This window comes from Lytechinus variegatus, chromosome 7 (assembly GCF_018143015.1).
Source record: "Lytechinus variegatus isolate NC3 chromosome 7, Lvar_3.0, whole genome shotgun sequence".
Classification (NCBI taxonomy): domain Eukaryota; kingdom Metazoa; phylum Echinodermata; class Echinoidea; order Temnopleuroida; family Toxopneustidae; genus Lytechinus; species Lytechinus variegatus.
Genome location: NC_054746.1, coordinates 11,482,124 through 11,503,705, shown reverse-complemented (window position 1 = coordinate 11,503,705; position 21,582 = coordinate 11,482,124). Strand labels below are relative to the sequence as shown.

The 21,582-nt window shown below is 37.3% G+C and overlaps 2 protein-coding genes across 6 annotated transcripts in view; both read left to right on the top strand.

The window, feature by feature from the left end:
- Positions 1-253: 253 nt before the first annotated feature.
- Positions 254-21,582, top strand: part of LOC121418443 (MAP/microtubule affinity-regulating kinase 3-like) — a 109,275-nt gene continuing 87,946 nt past the window's right edge. For 3 of the 5 annotated variants that reach the window (XM_041612323.1, XM_041612322.1, XM_041612321.1), the window contains exon 1: positions 255-462. The gene's annotated coding sequence lies outside the window, so the exon portion shown is untranslated. Of the gene's footprint in view, positions 463-21,582 lie in introns of all 5 variants that reach the window. The other 2 variants (XM_041612326.1, XM_041612325.1) reach the window with 1 other exon arrangement.
- LOC121418444 (E3 SUMO-protein ligase ZBED1-like) lies at positions 14,308-17,937 on the top strand. Its single transcript, XM_041612328.1, has 3 exons — positions 14,308-15,576; positions 15,949-16,106; positions 16,550-17,937. The coding sequence occupies exons 1-3, from the start codon at positions 14,491-14,493 to the stop codon at positions 17,094-17,096; spliced, it is 1,791 nt and encodes a 596-aa protein (XP_041468262.1). The 5' UTR covers positions 14,308-14,490; the 3' UTR covers positions 17,097-17,937.

Sequence of the window (21,582 nt, the reverse complement as noted above, 5' to 3'; positions counted from 1 at the left end):
ATTTATTTCATTTTTTTATTATGTGTGTTTAGATGCTTCGATCCCTGGTTCTGACATTAGACATGAAAACAAACCCTGTGGGATTAGTCCAAATTCCATTTCTACTATTTCGATTATTAATGAAGATAGATCTAATCATGAAGCTTATTTCCCAATTGTGAATAAACCCCATCTACAGTCGATATTACTTACATGAGCGAACAAGCGACGAAATCCCTTCCGAATCCGCTCGGTTCTCGCTTCGGAAATTATAAGACTGCCGAACATATCCGAACTAATTATAACTGCTTTCGGCCATCTTTTCACAAACAGATGTGGATCATGAAGGAACTCGACATTTTGGTGCCGATTTAGGACTAATCTGGGAAATGTACATCCAGAAGACTGAAGTAGATTTAAGCTACGTTTTTTCATAGCTGTACACGCGAAATTTGGAGTGCTGGTTCAGTTGTTGAAACCCTGGTAAGTAAATTTATTTTGGGCTTGCAATATGGGTGTTGGTGAAGTTTTGGTCGCACTGGTGCAGTACACGTAGTGTTGAGTGCAATTCAGCCCGACATGGCCCGTCTATCCATTGACAAGACAGGCGCAGGCGTTGTGTGGAATTGTGTTGTGTACAGCGTGTGTGCAGAGATCTGTGAGTGTGACTGTGTGTGTGACTGCACTGTGACTGTGTCTGTGAGAGATCGAGAGAGGCTGTCAATTTTTAGTCAGATTGACAATTCTTGACATTGGCCCAAATGTAAATCATAAGTTATAAACCTTGATAAATTGCTCAATATTGTGAAAACTAGAAAGAGTTAAGAGTGTAGTCAGAACTCGGAAGTAATTTCCAATGCCGGCAGCCGAGTTAACCTGGCACAACACGAGTGACCTGTGCGAGAGTGAGCCAGTCAGTGTGACAAAATCTGTGATACAGTGACAGACTGTCACTTTCATCATGGCATATTTTATTTTGTCACATTTCTGACCATCTGTTACAGTATCCCATTCCCAGGTTAAATTTTTAAATTTTTAAAGTATCATAAACCATGTAAACTACTTCATTTAGCTTGAACTTTTTGATCAGGCAGGGGGCCTGGCTTAATCAAGTAAAAGTGTCACTGTCACTGATTATTTGGTATGATTTTCAGGTCATGTAATCAAGGTCAAAGGTCATGTGGACAACTTTGACCTTTGTCAATATAAAAAACATAACATTGAATAATAGAAATCCTTTCATTTCTTGCGACTACTAATCAAACATACGCCTATCAGAATGGTATAATTAATATAACATGTTTTGTTTTTAAAAGATTGAAATTTATCGATGGTGGGCCCCAAGTCTGCGCATCTGATAATTTGAGATAAGATTTAACATGAATTTCTTCTTACTTCAGAAAATCTTTCAGTTAATAATGTTCCAATGTTCCTAATATTATTAAGAGTAAGTGAACCAAATTTATCATTTAAAAAATGAAAGAAAATATCGGATTTTCTTGAAAAAACCTCGGCAGTCATTTTCAGATTGAAAAAAAAATGGTACCAGTGCCCCATGTCTGCGCACTCATTAACTTTGCACATGATTTGGGGATTTCGATAAGAAAGGCTGCATTTTAAGGCCGTCACATGAAATGCCCTGAATTCATTTTTTTCCACCATTTTGAGTGATTTTTTAATGAATACCTGTCTATATATTGCATGTGTTAAGTTTGTGCTTGTTCCGTATCTTCTTTTACTAGTATTGCGCAGATAGGCGTGTGCGCAGACAAGGGGACTGTGTAGACTTGAGGGATATGCCATATAGATAATCCCAGTTAGGTTTAAAGGGGAAATCCAACTATAGTTGCGTGGGAGAGGATAAAAAAAAGTTAAACAGAATGGAGAAAGTTAAAAATAAGTCAGATAAGCAATAAGAAACTTATCTTTTTCAAAACTGAGATGCTTAAAGAGAAAGAAGAAAATATTTTGAAATAAAACTTGCCTTACATCACTATGACATTACCAGTGTAGCCAATTTGAAGTCTCCATGGGTATAGCGATTACCGTTTTTTACAACTTTAAGAAATTCATAACTTTCTCAGAGTTTTGTTCGATTTTTCAAAACTTTCATCCATGTACTAAATCTGTTTTTTACTTTTCAGATAAAAACAACTTTTTATTTGGGTTGGATACATTGTACCTGGTAAACATAAGTTCAAACGAAATGAATACAGGTATATAAAGTACTGAGAAGTCCATTCATTCAAATTAAAATCATACTTTTGAAAAATAACCTTCTCTGACTCATTGTAAAAAAAGAAATGTTTTTAATATTTTGAAGAAAAAAAAAGAGTTCCGTATGCACCCACCACCAAAAATAAAAGGAATATTGACACTTCCGGTTTGTTTGCTTCAAATTTTTTTTTTCTGTAACTTACCTTAGTTGGAACTCGAAGTTGCCTCGTAGTAACTGCAGACAAGATCTTTTTTCACTATGCTAGCGAGAGAACGCTGATAGCGGAAGTCGTTTTTAGCGATTAAGGCCACTGCACATGTTGCGATCCGATCTGCGACTCCCGCATGCGCTTTTTGCTTTTGGCATAGCAACTGAGAAAGTGCACTTATAACTGCGTATACGTGTTGTTTATCAAATACGCGTCATGCAACTCTGCTGTCTGATTGGCTGGAAGTTGGATTGAGCTTGCGATCCAGTCATAAGGATTCGACATGTCAAATCCTTCAGATTTTCCTTGTGACTTGTCTCTGACCGATCTGCAACGCTCAAGCTGACAAGAGCTGTGACGTTACATCTCCCCTCACTCAGTCGCAAGCCAGTTGTAGACCAGTCGGATCGTAAGGTGTGCGATGGCCTTTATGAGCCAGTGGTGGAGCATTCAGTTCATACATAATAAACCCAGCCCGTGAAAATGTTTCATTACATGTATGTTACATTTGAAATGGACATTTAAGGAAATTGTTTATTTTGTGATTAGGTTTTTTTTTATCATTGGGAAATTATCTTTCCCTTTTCTAAAAAAAACCTTAAAGGGTGATTGCATACTGCAGGGAATAATTGTCCTGGTATCGTATCGCAATTTGCTCCACATTTTTGAAAGACTGCTATGCAGAAAGTCTTTTGTATAGCATATTTTTACATACATGTAGGACTGTACATTACTAAGTTGAGAGCTTTTCTCTTATGACCAAAAATGCTACCGGTATTCAAATTTGTAAAGAAAAAATTATTCCCTGTGCTGTAGTTCAGGAGATCATGTGCTATCTCCTCAGAGATACCTATGCTATCCATAGGATTTGGAATCGGACAGAAGAGTATTAGTGAAGGGTCATTGTGTCTTTCTTTCCTCCAGCTAATTGTGTGGCTTCCTGTTTATGCATGTAATAAGTAGGGCTGCTGCTTTTACATGGACAGAGATGTACGATTCGCGTACATGTGTCTCTTGGCACACCTTATAATTATGAACTGCTTTCATGGAGTGTACTTTCTTGCTCTGTGTTGTACTTGTTCAATTAATGATTGGAAATTCATGGGGAAAGTTGTGAGTTGTGAATTTTCAGCAACTTACACTGTATGGCCTTTATGGGACCCCTCTCCCCTGCTGTTTAACCCTTTAATGTTACTGCACATTTGCAAAAGAATTTGTTCTTCAAAAATTAATGTTAATGACTCAGATCTCATTGATACATGTACAGTCTATTTCAAGCTACCCAGGAAAAGAAAATACGTAAAATTTATTGTACTGTTTTAAATGCCCCTGATGAATATTTTATGTTAGAAATGAATACCATTACTATTGTTGTTGCTGCATGACAGCTGACCTTATAAATGCATGGCTATTCATACTAAGGTGTGACTCATCAGCAGGCATTGTATTCTTTATTGAATGTCAGCTGTGGTAGGCTCCCAAGTACAAGTTCATAATTTTGTGAAGTGTATCAAATGGCTCGAAATAATAAAATTCTGTGTTGACACATGGGCGAAAAAGAATTGCATTGTATAAATCGAGATTACACTTAAAACGTACTCTGAGATAAATTGCATCTTTATGTAGGGCAGGTACTGTACATCATGGTGTTTAGGTTTAGGGTTACATACAAATTTGATTGGTGATATGACCAGTTTATGTATTCAAAGCTTTACAGTGATGATGATATTGCTTATTTATTTAGACCTTCATGTGGTCTGTTGCTTCCCTTTTAGAAGAGTTAATTAGGTTGTCCATGCATGGCGATTTTCAATTCCTGCTTGACTGTCGTGACATAAAATGTCCAGTTCATGCATAAGAGTTCATGCATAACCTTATGCCAGTCACACAGGAATGGGAATTTATTGTACATGTATGCATAATTCCTAATCACCAGGGCTCCACACTAACCCATTTTTTCTACTGGTCCAACCTATTCATGTCGGACCAGTAGATACCCAGTTTTTCAAATTTTTACTGGTCCGAACCTAAAATCTTCTGGTCCCCCAAAATAAAGGAAACATTAAAAAAAGGTGCAAGTTTATTTTTCTAGCCTTTCGTTACACCCCCATAAAATGAAGGAATGAAGGACAAAAAGAAAGCAAGAAAGAAACAAAGGAAAGAAAGAAAGGAAAAGAAAGAATAAAAGAAAGGAAAGAAAGAAGGAAGGAAGAAAAAAAAGAAAAGGTAAAGAAAGGATAGATGTGAAGGAAAGAAAAATAAAGAACTAAAGAAGGAAAGGAAGGAATAAAGAAGGAACAAAAATAAAGAAAGAAAAGAAAAAAGAAATGAAGCAATACAGAAAGAGAACAAATCCAGAAAGTAGTAAAGGAAAGAAAGAAGAAGCAATAAAAAAGAAAAGGTAAAAGGAGAGATGGAATGAAGGACAAAAGAAAGAAATAAAGGAAGGAAAGAAAGAAGCAAGCAATATAAAAAAAGAATAGATGAAAGGAAGAAAAAAAGAAAGACTGAGAGATAAAGAAAGGAAGGAATGAAAGAATAAAGCAGAGAAAGCAATCAGTCAAAAATAAAAGAAAGGTAAAAGGATAGATTTAACAAAGGGAAAAAGGAAAGAACAAGACAGATAAAAGAAAGGAAGGAATGAAAGAGAGAGAGGGCTGAAAGAAGGAAGAAATAAAAAAAACAAGAAAGGGTAAATAAATGATGGATGGAAGGAAGAAAGAAACAAAGAAAGTAACAAAGAATGAAGGAAGGAAAGAAAGGAAGAGAAGAGATGAATATAGGATGGATGGACTCAAGAATTAAAGAAAGAAAAATATCAAAAAAAGAAAGAAAAAAATTGAGAAAGAAAGAAAAAAAAATTTAAAGGATAGAAAGAATTACGAATTAAAGAAAAATTAAGTGAAAATAAAAAAGGAAGACATTAACAAAAAAATTAAAGAAGAGAGGGAAGAAACAAAGAAAGATTGGAAAGAAAGAAGGAAATAAAGATAGGAAGAAAACAGAGGAAGAAAGTCAAAACTATCATCATAATAATTTATCAGTTTCTTTTTTGCTCAATAAAAATAGCTACGAAAGAAAGTCAGAAACCAAGTGTATCAACACGCACATAAATGCACATGTGGGGCTAATTTGTATTCAGACGATATCACCCGAAACCCGATCTGTTTGAACCAAACAGAAGTGAAAATTTCTCCTTTAACTGCTTACAAATAACAGAGTTACTCCAATTTTTGGGAAATATGGACATTATAAGAGCCTTTCATGAGTATGAACCGTGAATTTTGACAGTTTTATGAGAGATTTCTGCCAAGATTTAGAGTTAGATTTAGCCAAGCTTCGTTCGTGCAGCAAGTAGAGAATTTACCACGTAGGTTGTGTGGCTGGCTACATATGTACACTGTGAATCTCTACTCTATGATCTAGTCACTTACGTGCGATTCATTCTGTGTGTGAATGACAGAATTTGTCGGGGGGGAATGGTTTGAAGTGAATTTGACAATTTCTGGAAAAATTATTGGCCCAACAATGGTTTTTATTTCTGGTCATGTCGGACCCTTAAAATCTTGCTATTTTTGGAAAATTACTGGAACGGCAATGATATTTTTTACTGGTCATGTCGGACCAGTAAATCTTCCTATTTCTGAAAATCTTCTGGCCCGACAGCGATTTCTACCGGTCTGGGACCGTCGGACCGCCGCTAGTGTCGAGCCCTGCATAATTCCTAATGTCCTTCTGCCAGCCATGCTAGAGTTAAAGTAATGTACAAATAAATAAAATTACCTCCTCTTTTATTCATTTATGGTTTTTCTGTAAAATTATTGCAGTGTTTACACTTAATCGGCTTTTGCACAGAACCTCGAGCCGATGCAGCATCGGCTTTTTCATAGCGTGTAAACGCGATTAACTTGCATCGGTAATTTTGCACCACCGACGAAGTAGGTTCAGAACCACGAGCCGATGCAGAATCAGCTTTTTTACTGCGTGTAAACAGAAAGCCGATTCTGCATCGGCAATTGGTGCATTTCATTTACTTTAACATTGTGACGTAATTGTCAGCGCACAGATCCAGCATTGTCTTTATTATGACATATATTGTTATCATTTCAGGTTTTTGCATCTGCTCGCTGTTCTGAACCCCGAGCTGTAATACGTGTAAACGCGGTGCAAGATAAACCAAAAGCCTATTCTGCATCGGCTTTTGGTTCTGAACCAAAAGCCGATCAAGTGTTAACATGGTAAATGTGTCACAGATATGGAGAATGTACATTGTAATTGCGCTCACACTAAGAGATTTGATTACATTTTATCAAAGTAATCTACTTTTACCGTGTTTACACAGTGACACGGCTCGGGGGTTCGACACGCGTGTCGAACCCCCGAGCCGTGCTCAACACAGCAATTTTATGCTGTGTAAACGCGATCAGTGTGATCCGCGAGCCGTGTCGAACACGGCTTTTTTGATCCGCCAAAATCGTAGGTTTCAACCCGCGAGCCGAGTCAGACTCGGCAATTTTTTCGTGTGTAAACAGAAAGCTGTGTCGAACTCTCTTGACCAGGTCACTGCGCGCGCTTTCACTTTTGGCATTGTTGTTGTTCGCACGGACAAGATTCGATTCCGGCGGTGAATTTCCCGCGTTTAATTTGCGACGTCATAATTCTTCTTCCGTTCGAGATCCGCGAGCTGTGTTGAACTCGCCTTTTTATATGTACGTATAAACGCGATCTTTGATCCCTTCTTCGCAGTGTTCAACCCGGCTCGTGGATTCAACACCCGAGCCGAGTCAATGTGTAAACACGGTATTACTTGACCTGTAATACCGTCTTACCCAACCAAGAAGTAAAGCAGGGTCTCTTCATGACCTGATCAGTGAATGAAATGACTGGAATTAATCAGGATGGACATGCATAAACAAAGCCATGTAAAGTAATACATGTAGCTGAAGCAAGGTTATTTGTTTTTTAGGCAGTGGCATGTTAGTGGCAACCACCCCTCATCAGCTAAGGAGGCTAAGGAGAGTTTACCATAGATGTGTAATTAGAAATCATTCTTAAAACTTACGACCAGGCAAAATTTTATTTATTTTTTATTTTCGGGGGAGGGGGATTTTTCACAAATTGCTGCCTAAACCTGAATGTTGGATACATGTACATTGCAATGAATGGGAATTTCCAGGCCTATTTTGAATATTGGACTTAATTCTATTGAGCATTTTTGTCTCGCCTGTGGAAACATCTAGGTATCACTCTTTCCTGCTTCGTCATCAACAATTGTGTTGTACACCCAATAACTATCTATTGCTTCGAGATGGGATCACCAAATTCATACCAGAGGTCCATCTCCTGAAGGCACAGGTCAAGTTCGAATATGAGTCGAATTTGAATAAGGTCAAAGGTCAATGAACTTTCCATGACTGGCACTGTGCTATGTTGTACACATAATAATAACTTTCTTTATCTTTGAGGTGGAGTCACCAAATTCATACCAGAGGTCCATCTCCTGAAGGCACAGGTCAAGTTCGAATACGAGTCAAATTTGAATAAGGTCAAAGGTCAATGAACTTTCCATGACTGGCACTGTGCTGTATTGTACACACAATAACTTTCTATACATGTAGCTTCGAGGTGATCGCCAAATTTATAACAGAGGTCCATCTCTTGAAGGTGCAGGTCAAATTCAAATGTGAGCCGAATTTGAATAAGATCAAAGGTCAATGAACTTTCCATGACTGGCACTGTGCTGTGCTGTACACACAATAACTTTCTATATCTTCAAGGTAGGATTGCCAAATTCATACAAGAGGTCCATCTCCTGAATGCACAGGTCAAATTGGAATATGAGTCGAATTTGAATAAGGTCAAAGGTCAATGAACTTTTCATGTCTGGCACTGTGCTGTGTTGTACACACAATAACTTTCTATAGCTTCGAGGTGACCGTCAAATTTATAACAGACGTACATCTCTTGAACGTGCAGGTCAAATTCAAATTTGAGCCGAATTTGAATAAGTTCAAAGGTCAATGAACTTTCCATGACTGGCACTGTGCTGTGCTGTACACACAACTTTCTATATCTTCGAGGTAGGATTGCCAAATTCATACAAGAGGTCCATCTTTTGAAGGTGCAGGTCAAGTTCGAATGTGAGTTGAATTTGATCAAGGTCAAAGGTCAATGAACTTTCCATGACTGGCACTGTGCTGTGTTGTACACACAATAACTTTCTATAGTTTCGAGGTGGGATCGCCAAACTCGTAACAGAAGTCCATCTCTTGAAGGTGTGTATTCAAATGTGAGCCGAATTTGATTAAGGTCAAAGGTCAATGAACTTTCACACTACTTTGTTCCTCTAATGACATGAATTTCATAATTTTATACTTTTTAACACTAACATTTTACTTCAGATCTCAGTACTCTCTACCTGAACCAGATTTTGTATTTTACTTGTTTATTCTTTAAAAACTGTTGTTGTTATTTATTTAATGAGCTACATGTATAGTTCTTGGCACAATTTATAATATTCACACAAATTTGCCAGTGGTACAATAGAAAAGCTGTCAAAGTTTCTTAAATGTTACCCTTCAGATATGCTGTATGTGCATGTTCTGGTAATACTGTAGACTGTACAAAACAAATTGAGGAAAATTATGCCCCTACCATCATCCAACATAATGCTTAAGATTGGCATTTCATTACACTTAAAAGGACAAGTCCACCCCAAAAAAACTTGATTTGAATAAAAAGAGAAAAATTCAACAAGCATACATGTAATACTGAAAATTTCATCAAAATCGGATGTATAATAATAAAGTTATGGCATTTTAAAGTTTCGCTTCATTTCACAAAACAGTTGCATGTATATGCACATCTCTGTCGGTTTGCAAATGAGGAACCGATGACATCACTCACTCACTATTTCTTTTGTATTTTATAATATGAAATATGAAATATTTTTATTTTCTCGTCATTGTCATGTGAAATGAAGTTTCATTCCTCCCAAAACATGTGGAATCCCATTATTTTAACATTTTGTGCTTCAGGCAAGGAGGTCCTAATCGTCAAATTCGTAAAAATTGAAATATTGTATAATTCAAACAATAAAAAACAAGAAATAGTGAGTGACATCATCGACTCTCTCATTTGGATGTAACTGGCTCGTTCATATAACTATTTTGTTGAAAATAAGGGAAACTTTGAAATGTCATAACTTTCTTATTTTACATCCGATTTTGATGAAATTTTCAGCATTGTGCTTGTCTGATTTTTCTCTAGTGATTCAAATTAACATTTTTCTGAGGTGGACTTGACCTTTAATTAAATTTTACAATTTTACTCACATTATTATCATTTACATTCTTTTTCACAAACATTCATTTCCTTACTTTCATGGAAATAATTATAGCTTCATAGTATTAACAGCACTCTTAGTGTTACATGTATCTGATTTTCTAGGGATAAAGTAGGCCTACATGTATACCATTAATGCATATGTAAACTGTCAGAACCACAATTCACCCCCTAAACTGCTGACAGCCTCAGAAGTCATATAGCATAGTTTTGACATGCAGTCTCTTCATGACTGCAATATGCAGGCGAGACAACGCTTGGCATTTGCCTTGTTATTTATCCAGTATCAGTATGATTGAAATTTTGCCCATTCTAAAGTAATTACTGCTTTTTAAAAAAAAACATTACTGGAAAATTTGCCCCCCCCCCCCCCCCCCCCCCGCATTGGCTAAAATACTGCCCAAAATTGGTTGGACAGATACAGTAATAACCCTAGTGGTGGTGAAAAATTTACCCAATGTTTTTTTACAGCAAAATTGTTGCTGAAGTCAACATGGTTATGAACAGTTTCAATACTTTGTTTGGACTTGTCCAGAAAACTGTCTTGAAATACATAGCCATATTATCAGTACATGTATAGAAACAAGGAAGACAATTATGATGCACACATACATGTAGTTCATGAAATATTTATGCTTAAATTAAATGTACAGATATTTACATGAATATTTTTATGTTAATGAGAAATTTTTATTTGATTTGGCAGGTGCACATTGTATATTTTTGCAGTTTATCAGACAAGCCAATCATACCAACGTGCGTCTGTCTGAAATGTAATTTTCTCATGATATGACATTGGGTGAGGGTTGTCTGTTATGACATCTGTAGCTGCATTATTTCAAGGATAAATAAAGCCCTTTCAAGTGCATCCTGCTAATATTTCAAGATGGCTGACCACAGTTTCATACATGTAGCAATTAATACTGGAACTGGAACCTGGCGGTACGGGGGATACTGCCAAGTCAGCCGGTCCGGGTTGAGAGCTAAAACAGCAGAGATATGAAGTTGAAGTATTAAGTCAAATAAACAGCGAGATAGTGTAACTTTTTACCTCCATGAGTGAACTGAGCTCGTATTTACTCCCAAATAATGATCTTTAACATTAATTTCAGCCATATCTAGTATCGAAAACGGCCTTATTTTGAATTTGATCGCGACATCTTCGTTCGAATTCATAGTCAGATTACACCAAACAGACGTAGAGGGCAGCAACTAATGCTAGCAGCAACACTGTTGACTTCGTGTTTGCTGGTTGTAATCGCTTACTTCGGCACATTAAAAAAAAAATATGGCAGAGTATGCTAAATCTGATCATTCAAACAATGAAATCAATAAATAAATGAATAAACCTGTTCCTGATGCTCAGTGAGGTTGAAACTCAGGTTAAGAATGTTACTTAAGAATTGATTCGGACAAAACTCTAGGTTAATTTACAGTTCGCAGACATCGCGGGTTATGAAATTTCATTCAGGCCTAGCGAGGCCAGGCTTCTCTAGGGGCTGCAGCAGCTGTGTTGAGCGATGGCTCCGAGTTCTGGGCTGACCCAGGACCCGGAATTTTTTTAGGCTAAACCTTAAGGTCAGGGCTCAAGCCGGGTTTTCCTTCCAGGCCCCAACATTAATAGGATTTTTTTTTCTTTAAGAATAAGAATTGCTTTCCACTGTAGATATGTTACACATGTAGATATGTTATACATGTACAGACGGAACCTCAGAGATAAATTATTTAAGGGATACTTGCACATTCTTGTATTTAATGTGGAATGTCGTGAATTTAATTATAAAGCCCCCCATGGCCCCATCACACTTATTCAGAATCAGCCGGAATGAAATTTGTTCAAAATTCAAGCCACATTCGGGAAGGAATTTTGAATTGGTCTAAATTTGTAAAAATGCTGTTCAATGACCTCAGTGCTCTTCAGTGACTCCTCAGTGCCTACTGATGTTGCAGCAACAGCATGAATGCGATCGGAATGATTAGAATGTCGTTGAAATGTCGTCAGAATATTTAGAATGCAGTCACAGTGCTGTTGGACTGCACTTTGAATGCCATTCGATTTTTTTTCCAATTCGAAAGCACCTTGAAAATTTTGACTTTTGAGCATGATCAAAACATTTGGGTTGGATACAAGAATGGACCTGAATATTTGGAATGCACTCATAATGCACTGATTCTGATGCTCTTTGAATTTCCAGAAATGTGCCAAGAATTTTCATTCCGACGACATTCCGCCTTTAGTGTGACTAGGGTATAATAAACAAAATATTAGTATAGATGATATTGTAAACATGCTTTGCGCTGGAGGGGGACATCCCCCTCCTGAACCCTTCCCCTGTGCTTGCTTCGCACACACCGAGGCCACTGCGGCTTGCGTCGCTTCGCGCCGCCAAGCGTCAGAATGAACCTGGCGAGAACATTGCATGTATTGAAAAAAAATTAAATTGTTTATTTTTAATTTGTAAATGGCCACATCAACTGGTCAATCATATTCATATGATGTTTGTAATAAAGTAGTTCAGTATTGAAGCAGATATCCTATCCTGTATATGATATCCGTCTCTCGTTGCAACTCTTGTCAGCTATCACTAGTGTCATCCAGCCCAGGCCTGATAAAATCCGAAGTCTATAAAGCTAGCAGAGACATGGGGATTCGTTATTCAATAATGCCTGTCCCTTTGCGCACCTTTTCAGCTGTCCAGGGTTGAGTTCACACTTCTTTCTTTTCTAAAATGACTTTGCAAGTCAATCTGGATTGGGATTTTGAAAATAAATTTTTGTGTTTCTTTTGTTTTCAAGTAACAAATGGTGCTGTTCTTATAATAACCAGTGCTCCTGCAAAATAAGAAAATTAGTAGGTAAGGTTGCAGGGCCTACTTGTCAAAATTGCATAAACCTATCGCTGGCATTTTTCCAAGGATGCAGGTATTTGTTGCAGTGTGAATGCGAATGACAAGAACTTTCTGAACCCAATGAATGTAATTGGGCACAGGCGCAATGGGCTGCTGAGCTAGCAAATTTGAATATCAGACCATATTGCGCATGCTCGTAACTTCAAAAACATACTCCCAAAGATTCTACTTCAGGTTGGTATGGATGCGGAAGAGAATTATCAGGTATTTCGGAGCATGAACAAGTTCTTGCAATTTAACTGGTATTCTGGTGAAGAAGTCGGCCTGAATACACCTATGTAGGCAAAGGTGTGTGACTGAGGTACCCGTAATAGACAGGGGTACATGCATTTATATAAATAGCTTTGAGGGTTCAGTCAATGGTATTATGTAAGCCTGAGTCGAATCGATTTTTAAGCCGGTGTTCGATCGAAGACGTCGAACTCCGATTTCGTTTTGACGAATTCGATGCATCGACGAAATTACCAAATTGACTAGAAAACACAGAATCTTTTGTTTGATAGTCCTGTTAAACACAATTTATCTTCATATTTTCAAAACTTTAATTTGCTTACTTGTATCATACTCTCTTTTGTGAGTTTTGCAGGAAACGCATCAAGAGAACGAACTGGTCGCTCGATGATGATCGAGCAGCTACACTACATACATGTACTTGTCTTCGATTCGTTCAGTATACGTACGCAACCAACCCTCCGTATATCGCGCAACATATGCACGATGACTCGATCGTAGCCTCCCTTTCAATCATGTGATCACTCTCATTTTGATAGCGATCACATGATCAATGTTGTACAGGCGCATCTTTTCAAAATGTGTTGACTGTTGACTCAAGACAATGCATGAATTTTTTTCATTTCTTTGCATGGTTTTTGACGAGTTTTTTAAAGCTTGCAATTAAATTACGGTCATTGTTCCTCCCGATAAAAAGGGGTTTCATCCACATGACGACTATTATCATTTGTGCGTCACATGTTTCATCAACATTTGTCAAGTGAATCATTTCAAATCGATGAAAAAAATCGTCTATAGAAATCATCATAATGATTCCCATGTAGTTCGTGTTAATGACAGTTCCATCATTTGCATGCTATTTATTTGCAACTTTGCATTACGACTATTCTTCTCTTTTACTTTCCATTGATATTATATTTTTAATGTTTATTCAAAGTTGTATTCTATTCTGATATCCAGTAATTATACATCAATGATCAATCTATTGATTCACTATTAGTAAGAGTTTAAAGAGATTAAATTTTGAACAAGTAACACACACTTTCCCCGACATGTATCTTATTAAAGAGAAAAGTTAATCAGCTGGACATTAGAGCAAAGACGTCATTTGAAGGGACTACCCCCGCCCCCCCCCCCCCACTATTCCCGGCCTCGTTCCATCACACATTCAAAGGTTGGATCAAATTGACCAACCCCCCCCCCCTGACGAGCTTGCCTTGAACCTGTGTTTGGCGTGTGCTTTGACGTGTGTGCCTTGAATGGGGGTTTGGAGTGTGTGCCATCTTAGAGGATGACAAAAGGCGGATTAATTGGTGCAAACTCGAACAAAAGACCAATTCCCGTTAATCCGCTCGAACAAAGCAGAGGCAACAGCCGATGCGTGTAATGGCTAAGACACTATACACAAGAAGGATTTAAGGTTACTTTGCGTTTGACCTTCATATCATCAAAAGCTCTTCAAATAATTGTTCTGAACTACAAAACAGTATACCAATCGTTTGCCCATTCGTCATACGTTGTTCACTTTAATCATTGTGCGGAGATTAGGATTTAGGAATTAAATACTTTTGTCATTGGTGTATATTGATTGGGGAATTAGAATGGGGAAAGCGAGCAAGGTTTGGGAGTATTTCGCTAAGACGTCAGATTCTAGTGTCAAGTGTAAACTGTGCGATATAGTTTATAAGTACACGGGAGGATCCACAACGACGATGAATAGTCATCTTGTAAAGAAACACCCGAACACCGTTACTGCGCCTGATCAACGCCAAGGACCTATAACCTCCTTCTTCAAGACCCCACCTACACCAAGGAGGAGTGAAGAAATAACGGAATGCATAGTATCATTAGTTGCGAAAGACGGGCTACCCATAAGTTGTGTAGAGGGAGAGGGGCTCCGGGGGCTCATTCGAACCCTTGAGCCAGGTTACACAATGCCCACCAGGCGTACCGTTACAAATAGACTGAAGGCGTTATACGACGTGAAGAGGAATAGTGTCCGCGAGTTGCTTGGAGAGGTGCCCTCTGTTGCCTTGACAACAGATTGTTGGACCAGTGTTGGTACTAAAGACTACATGACTGTGACCGCCCATGCCATTGGCGACAGGTGGCAGAGGCGAAACTTTATTTTGGAAACAAAACCCGTAAGGGGCATTGAAGACGAGGACGAGCCTCAGCGCCACACGACACAAGCCCTGCAAAATCAGCTCAGGCGTGTGACAGAAGAGTGGGGCCTTATGAACAAAGTTGTTGGAGTCGTGCATGACAACGCTGCCAACGTACGTCGAGTTGGGGAGGGAATCCTGGCTAATGACATCGGCTGTGCAGCACATACACTGCAATTATGTATTAACTCTGCATTAAACTCAGTTCCGAGTATCAGGAGCATGTCTGCTGCCGCAACGAGGCTGGTTGGCCATTTTAAGCACTCTGTCATCGCAACCAACGCCCTGGAGTCTGAACAGAGGCAGATGGGGATAGAAGAACATAAACTGATTCAGGCAGTCAAAACTCGATGGAACTCAACATTTGACATGTTGCGTCGCCTGAAAGAGCAGAGATGGGCAGTTTGTCGAGTATTGAGTAACCGGCGTTACACCAATCAAACGGATGCCCGGACATTAGAATTAACAGACCATCAGTGGCGATTGCTAGAGGGTCTCCTCGACAGCCTGGAACCGTTCAAGGTAAATATATACAGAAATATTGTAACTGTTTTATCCTAGATACTTTGGATGAAATTTTGCAAATCAATTCTGGCTACCATCACTATCATAAATAAAAATATATTTAAAAAAAAATCAACCAATGTAATAAGAAAATCAAATTGTATTATTTTTAAAGTATAATTTCTCATATATTTATGAAGATCGAAGAAATAAATGGAATAAAAAGATGCATATAAAAATAATCAATATACTTTGATGTACACAGTGTAGAATATTATGTTTTCATATTTTAGTCTAGCCCCAATGTATATAGAGGCTTATAATAAACCTTACGCATAATAATAATAATAGCTCTATGCCTTACGTGTACTTTACTTTTTTTTCTTGCAGGTCGCAACTACTGTCCTGTCAGGGGAAGAGCATACAACATCGTCAGTTGTGGGGCCGTTTATGGCTGGCATCCTCGATCATCATCTCACCATTGGAGAAGACGACTTACCTGGTGTACAATCCTTCAAACGGAAAGCTGCTGATGAGCTGACTCGACGGTATGTTTTTTTATACGTTTCCTCGTATGACCAATAAAACAGACTTACAACTCATGTTTCATAATTTCGTATAACAAATAAGTTAATAACAAAAGACGCAGGGATCGACAAGCACTTAGAATAGTATGTTTTTATTTTAATAAATGACCATGAATTAAGTTAAAACTGGAAGGTTAATACATGTAGAAAAAGATCATGCTTTAAAAATTACTAAAATTACAGACACTTTAACAAAACACTATAAAGTAAGCTTGGAACAAAATAACTCCAAGCGAATCTTCAATGTGTAAATAACTTATGAATATGTATGTAATTTTAATTTGCAGGCTTAATAAGATATAATACAATTCTTCGTGACTTGTGAGCTTTGATTAATTCGAAATTGATATCATATCTTCACTACATTAAATTGTTCTTGTCTTTTATTTATTTCATTTCTACAGATTTGATCTATGTCCGGCAACAGATCGTGGAACGGCAGAGGCCTCTCCAATAACGCCCACCCTGAAAGCATCTGCTCTAGACCCAAGACACAAGAGAATGTCGTTTGTTGCCGATTCTACACGCGAAGCTGTTATTTCCGCGATCCGAGAAGAACTACCCCCGCCCGTACCCAAACGACGAAGGGCAGATGGACGAGATGAAGATCAACCTTCTACTTCCGCTCTTGACTTTCTGCTCACCGGAACGAAGGAAGCAGCAGACGACAGAGGCGAGGAAGAAGCGGAAGTCGTCGACGAAGTAGATGCGTATCTCCAGCGACCTGCTCCACCCCGAGCTACGGATCCGCTACTATGGTGGAGAGACAACGAGGACGCACATCCACGCGTTGCACAGTTGGCGAAGAAGTACTTAACATTACCAGCGACTTCTGTTCCGTCGGAAAGAGTGTTTTCTTCTGCTGGGAACATAGTAAACAAGAAGCGATCATGCTTGGAACCAGAAAATGTAGACATGTTGGTGTTCTTGAAGGGCAACCTGAAAGAATAGAAGCCGAGTAGCATGAAGTGGAAGTGACTAATAGGACATTAATCTAATCGGTACATGACATGCGTGAATTATAGAAAGTCTAAGAAAAACCACCAAGAAGCTCATCTTATAGACTCATCTGATCATTGGCCTATTGTTGACTATTCGATCTTGCCCAAGTACGAACTTGCCATTAAAAACTCTGTACATGAATACTAGACACTTGTCATTTTATTCACTGTTTAACATTTATATTAATGCCTGATACCTGCTCACCTGAATCTGATACGTTTTAAAGTCTGTGTAAGATACAGTTTTTTTTGTGTGTTATTTTTAACGTTCATCTGCTGGTTTGCATTTGGTTTCTTGGATTGTCTTCACTTTTTCAGTATTATATTCATTCTAAGCTTAATTCATTCTTTCAGCAATGTATGGCACATGGTATTTATGTTTCTCTTATATCTTTTGTTTAAATTTCATGTCAAGCTTGTTGTTTTAAGTATAGCTATTATTTATTGACGCTATTTTATTTCCGTATCCTCAAATGGTTTTCTTAACAACTTGGGTTTAGTAAAAAGAAAATTAAAAAAAAACCTAAGTAACTTTGAGAAAGAACTTAAACAGTAAAAATAAGAAAGTAATCTATTCTTAAGTAAGTTCAGTATACTTAACGTTTTAAGTTGTTGCGTTGTATCAAGGGGTGCCGGTAACTCCTATTTAGTAACTCGTTGTTCTGCCATTCAGTGAGTAAGGAAGTTGTTGGTCATTTATGTTGCCTACTTCCCATATTGTTGATTCACTCATTCCATGTATTTCAACTTTTGAAGACTAACTGACGAGTTTAAATAATTTGAAGAGGGGTGAATAGTGAATACGATAACTGAAGTGAAAGTCGCCACAACTCATATCTGTGTCCACGAACTAGTACAGTTTCGTAAAATGCATCAATTGTTTTAGACTTCAGAATTAATTATGGAAACATTGTTGTTTTTTTTAACTTCGAGTATGTTTCTAACTAAAATGGAAACAAGTAAGTCGCCTATCATACATTTCCCTTTAAATGGTGAATGACTTTGCAAAGTACGATAATACGCCAGTGGCGGACTGTACCAGACTGGAAGAAGAAGTATTTATGAGTATGACGTGATATTTATCTGTATTCATGTTACTAGTATTCTAAACAGTTCATCGAAGCCCGTTGTGACTTCATTTTTTCATTAAAGTTTTTAAAGTTGTATACTCTATGCCATTTGTTCAAGTTATACTTTGATTATTCATCTTGCACAACTTATTTGTGAATTAAGTGAGTGAGTATGAAAAATGTGAGCGCCCTGCCATTGATCCATGAATAGCCTGTGCTTAAACTTGCCTGCAAAACGATGTGATGTGGTGATTGAGTTTATTTATATATAGTGTATTTCAAATAGTACGGGAGAATTGAGATCAAGAAAAAAAAGGGGGAATGAGAGCAACAGCACGAGTGAATTGAGTGGGTCGATCGATTCAATTTGATGTGAGAGCGTGTATGCAACAGACGACTTGACGTCTAGAAACTTAACTCTAGCTAGCTAGCTACGTACGTAAGATCTACATGTGTGATTCTGGATGGGATGTCTTGGATGTGTTTGCATTTAACTTGAAAAAAAACAACGATGTAAGTTGACAAAAGTTGTTTTGAAATAAAACACAAAATGCTCGAGTATATTTTCTTAGGATAGTTAAAAATTAATAATAAGGGAAAGAGGACTGCGGCAATTGCAGACTTGTAAACATGGCGTTATTTTGGCAAAATAACCATCAAATTGCGGCAAATTTTCAGCGGCGCGAGAGCTTCAGATTCACCGGCCATGCACCCGTCGATGCATCGATGTTCGATCGACGCAAAGCCGTCGAACACCGGTTTCTGAAAAAATCGATATGACTCATCCTTAGTATTATGTATTAATTTTGGGTCTTGCTTAAATTAAAGGGAGTATCTGGAGCTGAGAGATACCAACCCATTTATATTTAGAGACACAGTCGTATATACATGCATAAAATAATGAAGTCTTGGGCCATTTTATATGGTCGGTAAACTTTGCTTGTAATTGATATTACATGTACCGGTACATGTAGGCCTACTTCTGAAGTATGGACTTTATTTGTTTCAACTGTTTTTATAAGTAATTTTAAACTTTTTTAGTCTTCAGACTTTATTTTGAATATTTTGATAAAACCTCATGTAATTGAGTGAATGAATTTTGTTTTAGCATTTGGCTTTTATGATTGCTCTCACCTACATGTACATGTAGACCAATAGACCTCCAGTATATACGTGTACATGATATTGGAACATAACACTTCATACAGATTTATATTGAACTCTCTATTAGACTGTACTTGAAGACTAATGTCCATCATATAAAGCAAATTAAAATTGTGAGTTGGGAGTGAACCTCATTGAATAATACCAGTGTTGGAGTGCTGCTGTGAGTCATATTCATACATTATGTACATGTTCAATTCATTGGCAGTAGAATAGTAATACTACCTTGTTGCATGTTGTTGGCGTGGATGGTAATGTACATCTTGCTTGTAAGCAGTTGTTTTAATCAGTGTGCCTAATGGAACAAAAAAAGAGATTGGATTCAGCCTTCAAAAGCTAATGAGGAAATGATGTAATAGAGATATCATTGGCAAGTATACCATATGTTGTGTATGATAGTCATGGTCGAGTGTGGTGTTGTTTGGCTTAAAAATACAAAAAGAACTCATTCTTGTGCTCATTTTGCTAGTATTTTAGAGCATAGACATGTAGGCACTGAATAACAAAAAAAATAATAGTCCATTGCACCAAATTGGGTTTGTCTTGAGAAACTCTTGATATTAAAACTTGAAACTAACTTGACTCAATGATTTAAAATCATATTTGATCATTTCAAACAGAAAAAAATGATTTATTTTGGTTCTTAAAACTGAAAACTTATAAAATTAGAGTACTAACATACATGTAGATAAAAAAAAAATCGACCAGGCATATTGTGAAAAAAAATATCTATGGGAACGCAATAAGGGATCCATTTTATCCTTCTAATGATACAACTGTTTATGCTCTATACTCTATATGGATTTTACTAATCTTTCCACAGACAAACTCCTCTCCATGTACATGTACATGTAGATCCCACAGTACCGGTACCTTTACTAAATATTGTTTATACTGTTAAACAAACAGCAAAATACAATCTCACTATTGGAGCAGACATGTTTGATGATATGAAAATCATGTTGACTTTCAGCAGTCTATAAAGGGGTACATACATGTATAATGCCTAGCAATATCAATTGTGTGTGTGAGGGAGAGAGGAAAGAGGATATAATTGCTTCAATGAACCTTGACCTTAAGGCATAAACACATGTACTGGCTCTTCTTTGTACATTGTGCTGTTCATCAATTCAAATGCATTAGGAATATTACAATTCTGTTCTTCTCGAGCACATCCATTAGTCACTGAGTATATCTTGGTGATTATAAAGATCAATTTGTTTACAATGTGGAACTTACATGTAAGACTTCTGATTCCATTTCCATATTAATATTACATGTATGTCAGACAGTAAAATTCATGATTTTACACATGTTTGCTTGCTTAGAGTATGTAGGGCCTATAATGTACGAAGCATGAATGATAATGATCACATGTACATTAGACCTACATGCATTACCATATACACGTACCTAGATAGTACAATGTACTCTACATGTACATGTATCGGTCTCTCCACTACAACCCCATTTTAATTTCCTTTCAATGTACGTCTTTTCTTGTCCATTGAATGACAATGAATAACAATTCATACACTCCACATTGTTAATAACTCAATGCTTCCAAGTACATTACAAGTATGAACTGTGGTTTAATTGAATTGTGTGATTGAGACATTGTTGTTCGAATTTTTTTTTAGAGAGAAAGAAACCAATGAAAGAAATCAATAGTGGCTGATTTTAATGACTATTGTTATAAGCTACTGAAATCCTTGCCTCTGATTGGCTCAGGTCAAATTTGTCGGGAACAATCACCAACAAAAAAGCATCATGAAAATGTCATCATTTTCCCCTGCCTTTCATTGAATAAAGAGAGATCTCTTACAGACAGATCCCTCATTTATGCTGGAATATTGAGAATATTTATGATAATACTCTCCAATTCTCCATGTCTAAAGAATGAAGAATCATATACAAACCAGGAAGAGATAAACGAAGCTTTTGCATGCAACTATCCATTGAAGAAAACTGTTCAAATGTTGATGGATCCACACTGAATCAATGAAAATTATGAAGTAATATGTTGCATGTGCCTTTATTCGTGTATCAAACATAGCCCTTGTAAGCAGGGGTGCTGTGTGTATTATTTCCATAGATAGTGAGTACCCCCAGGTATTCTGGGAGGTATGTAAAAATGAAAAAAAAAATAACCAAAATGACCTTCATTTTTTGTAAAACCCTTTTCCCCCTTTTTTTTAATGT

Excerpts from the sequence above, each read along its gene's own strand:
- LOC121418444 (XM_041612328.1), top strand. The coding sequence starts at position 14,491 with ATGGGGAAAGCGAGCAAGGTTTGGGAGTATTTCGCTAAGACGTCAGAT. Across the intron at positions 15,577-15,948 it reads ACAGCCTGGAACCGTTCAAG|GTCGCAACTACTGTCCTGTC; the intron begins GTAAATATATAC and ends TTTTTCTTGCAG. Across the intron at positions 16,107-16,549 it reads GCTGATGAGCTGACTCGACG|ATTTGATCTATGTCCGGCAA; the intron begins GTATGTTTTTTT and ends TCATTTCTACAG.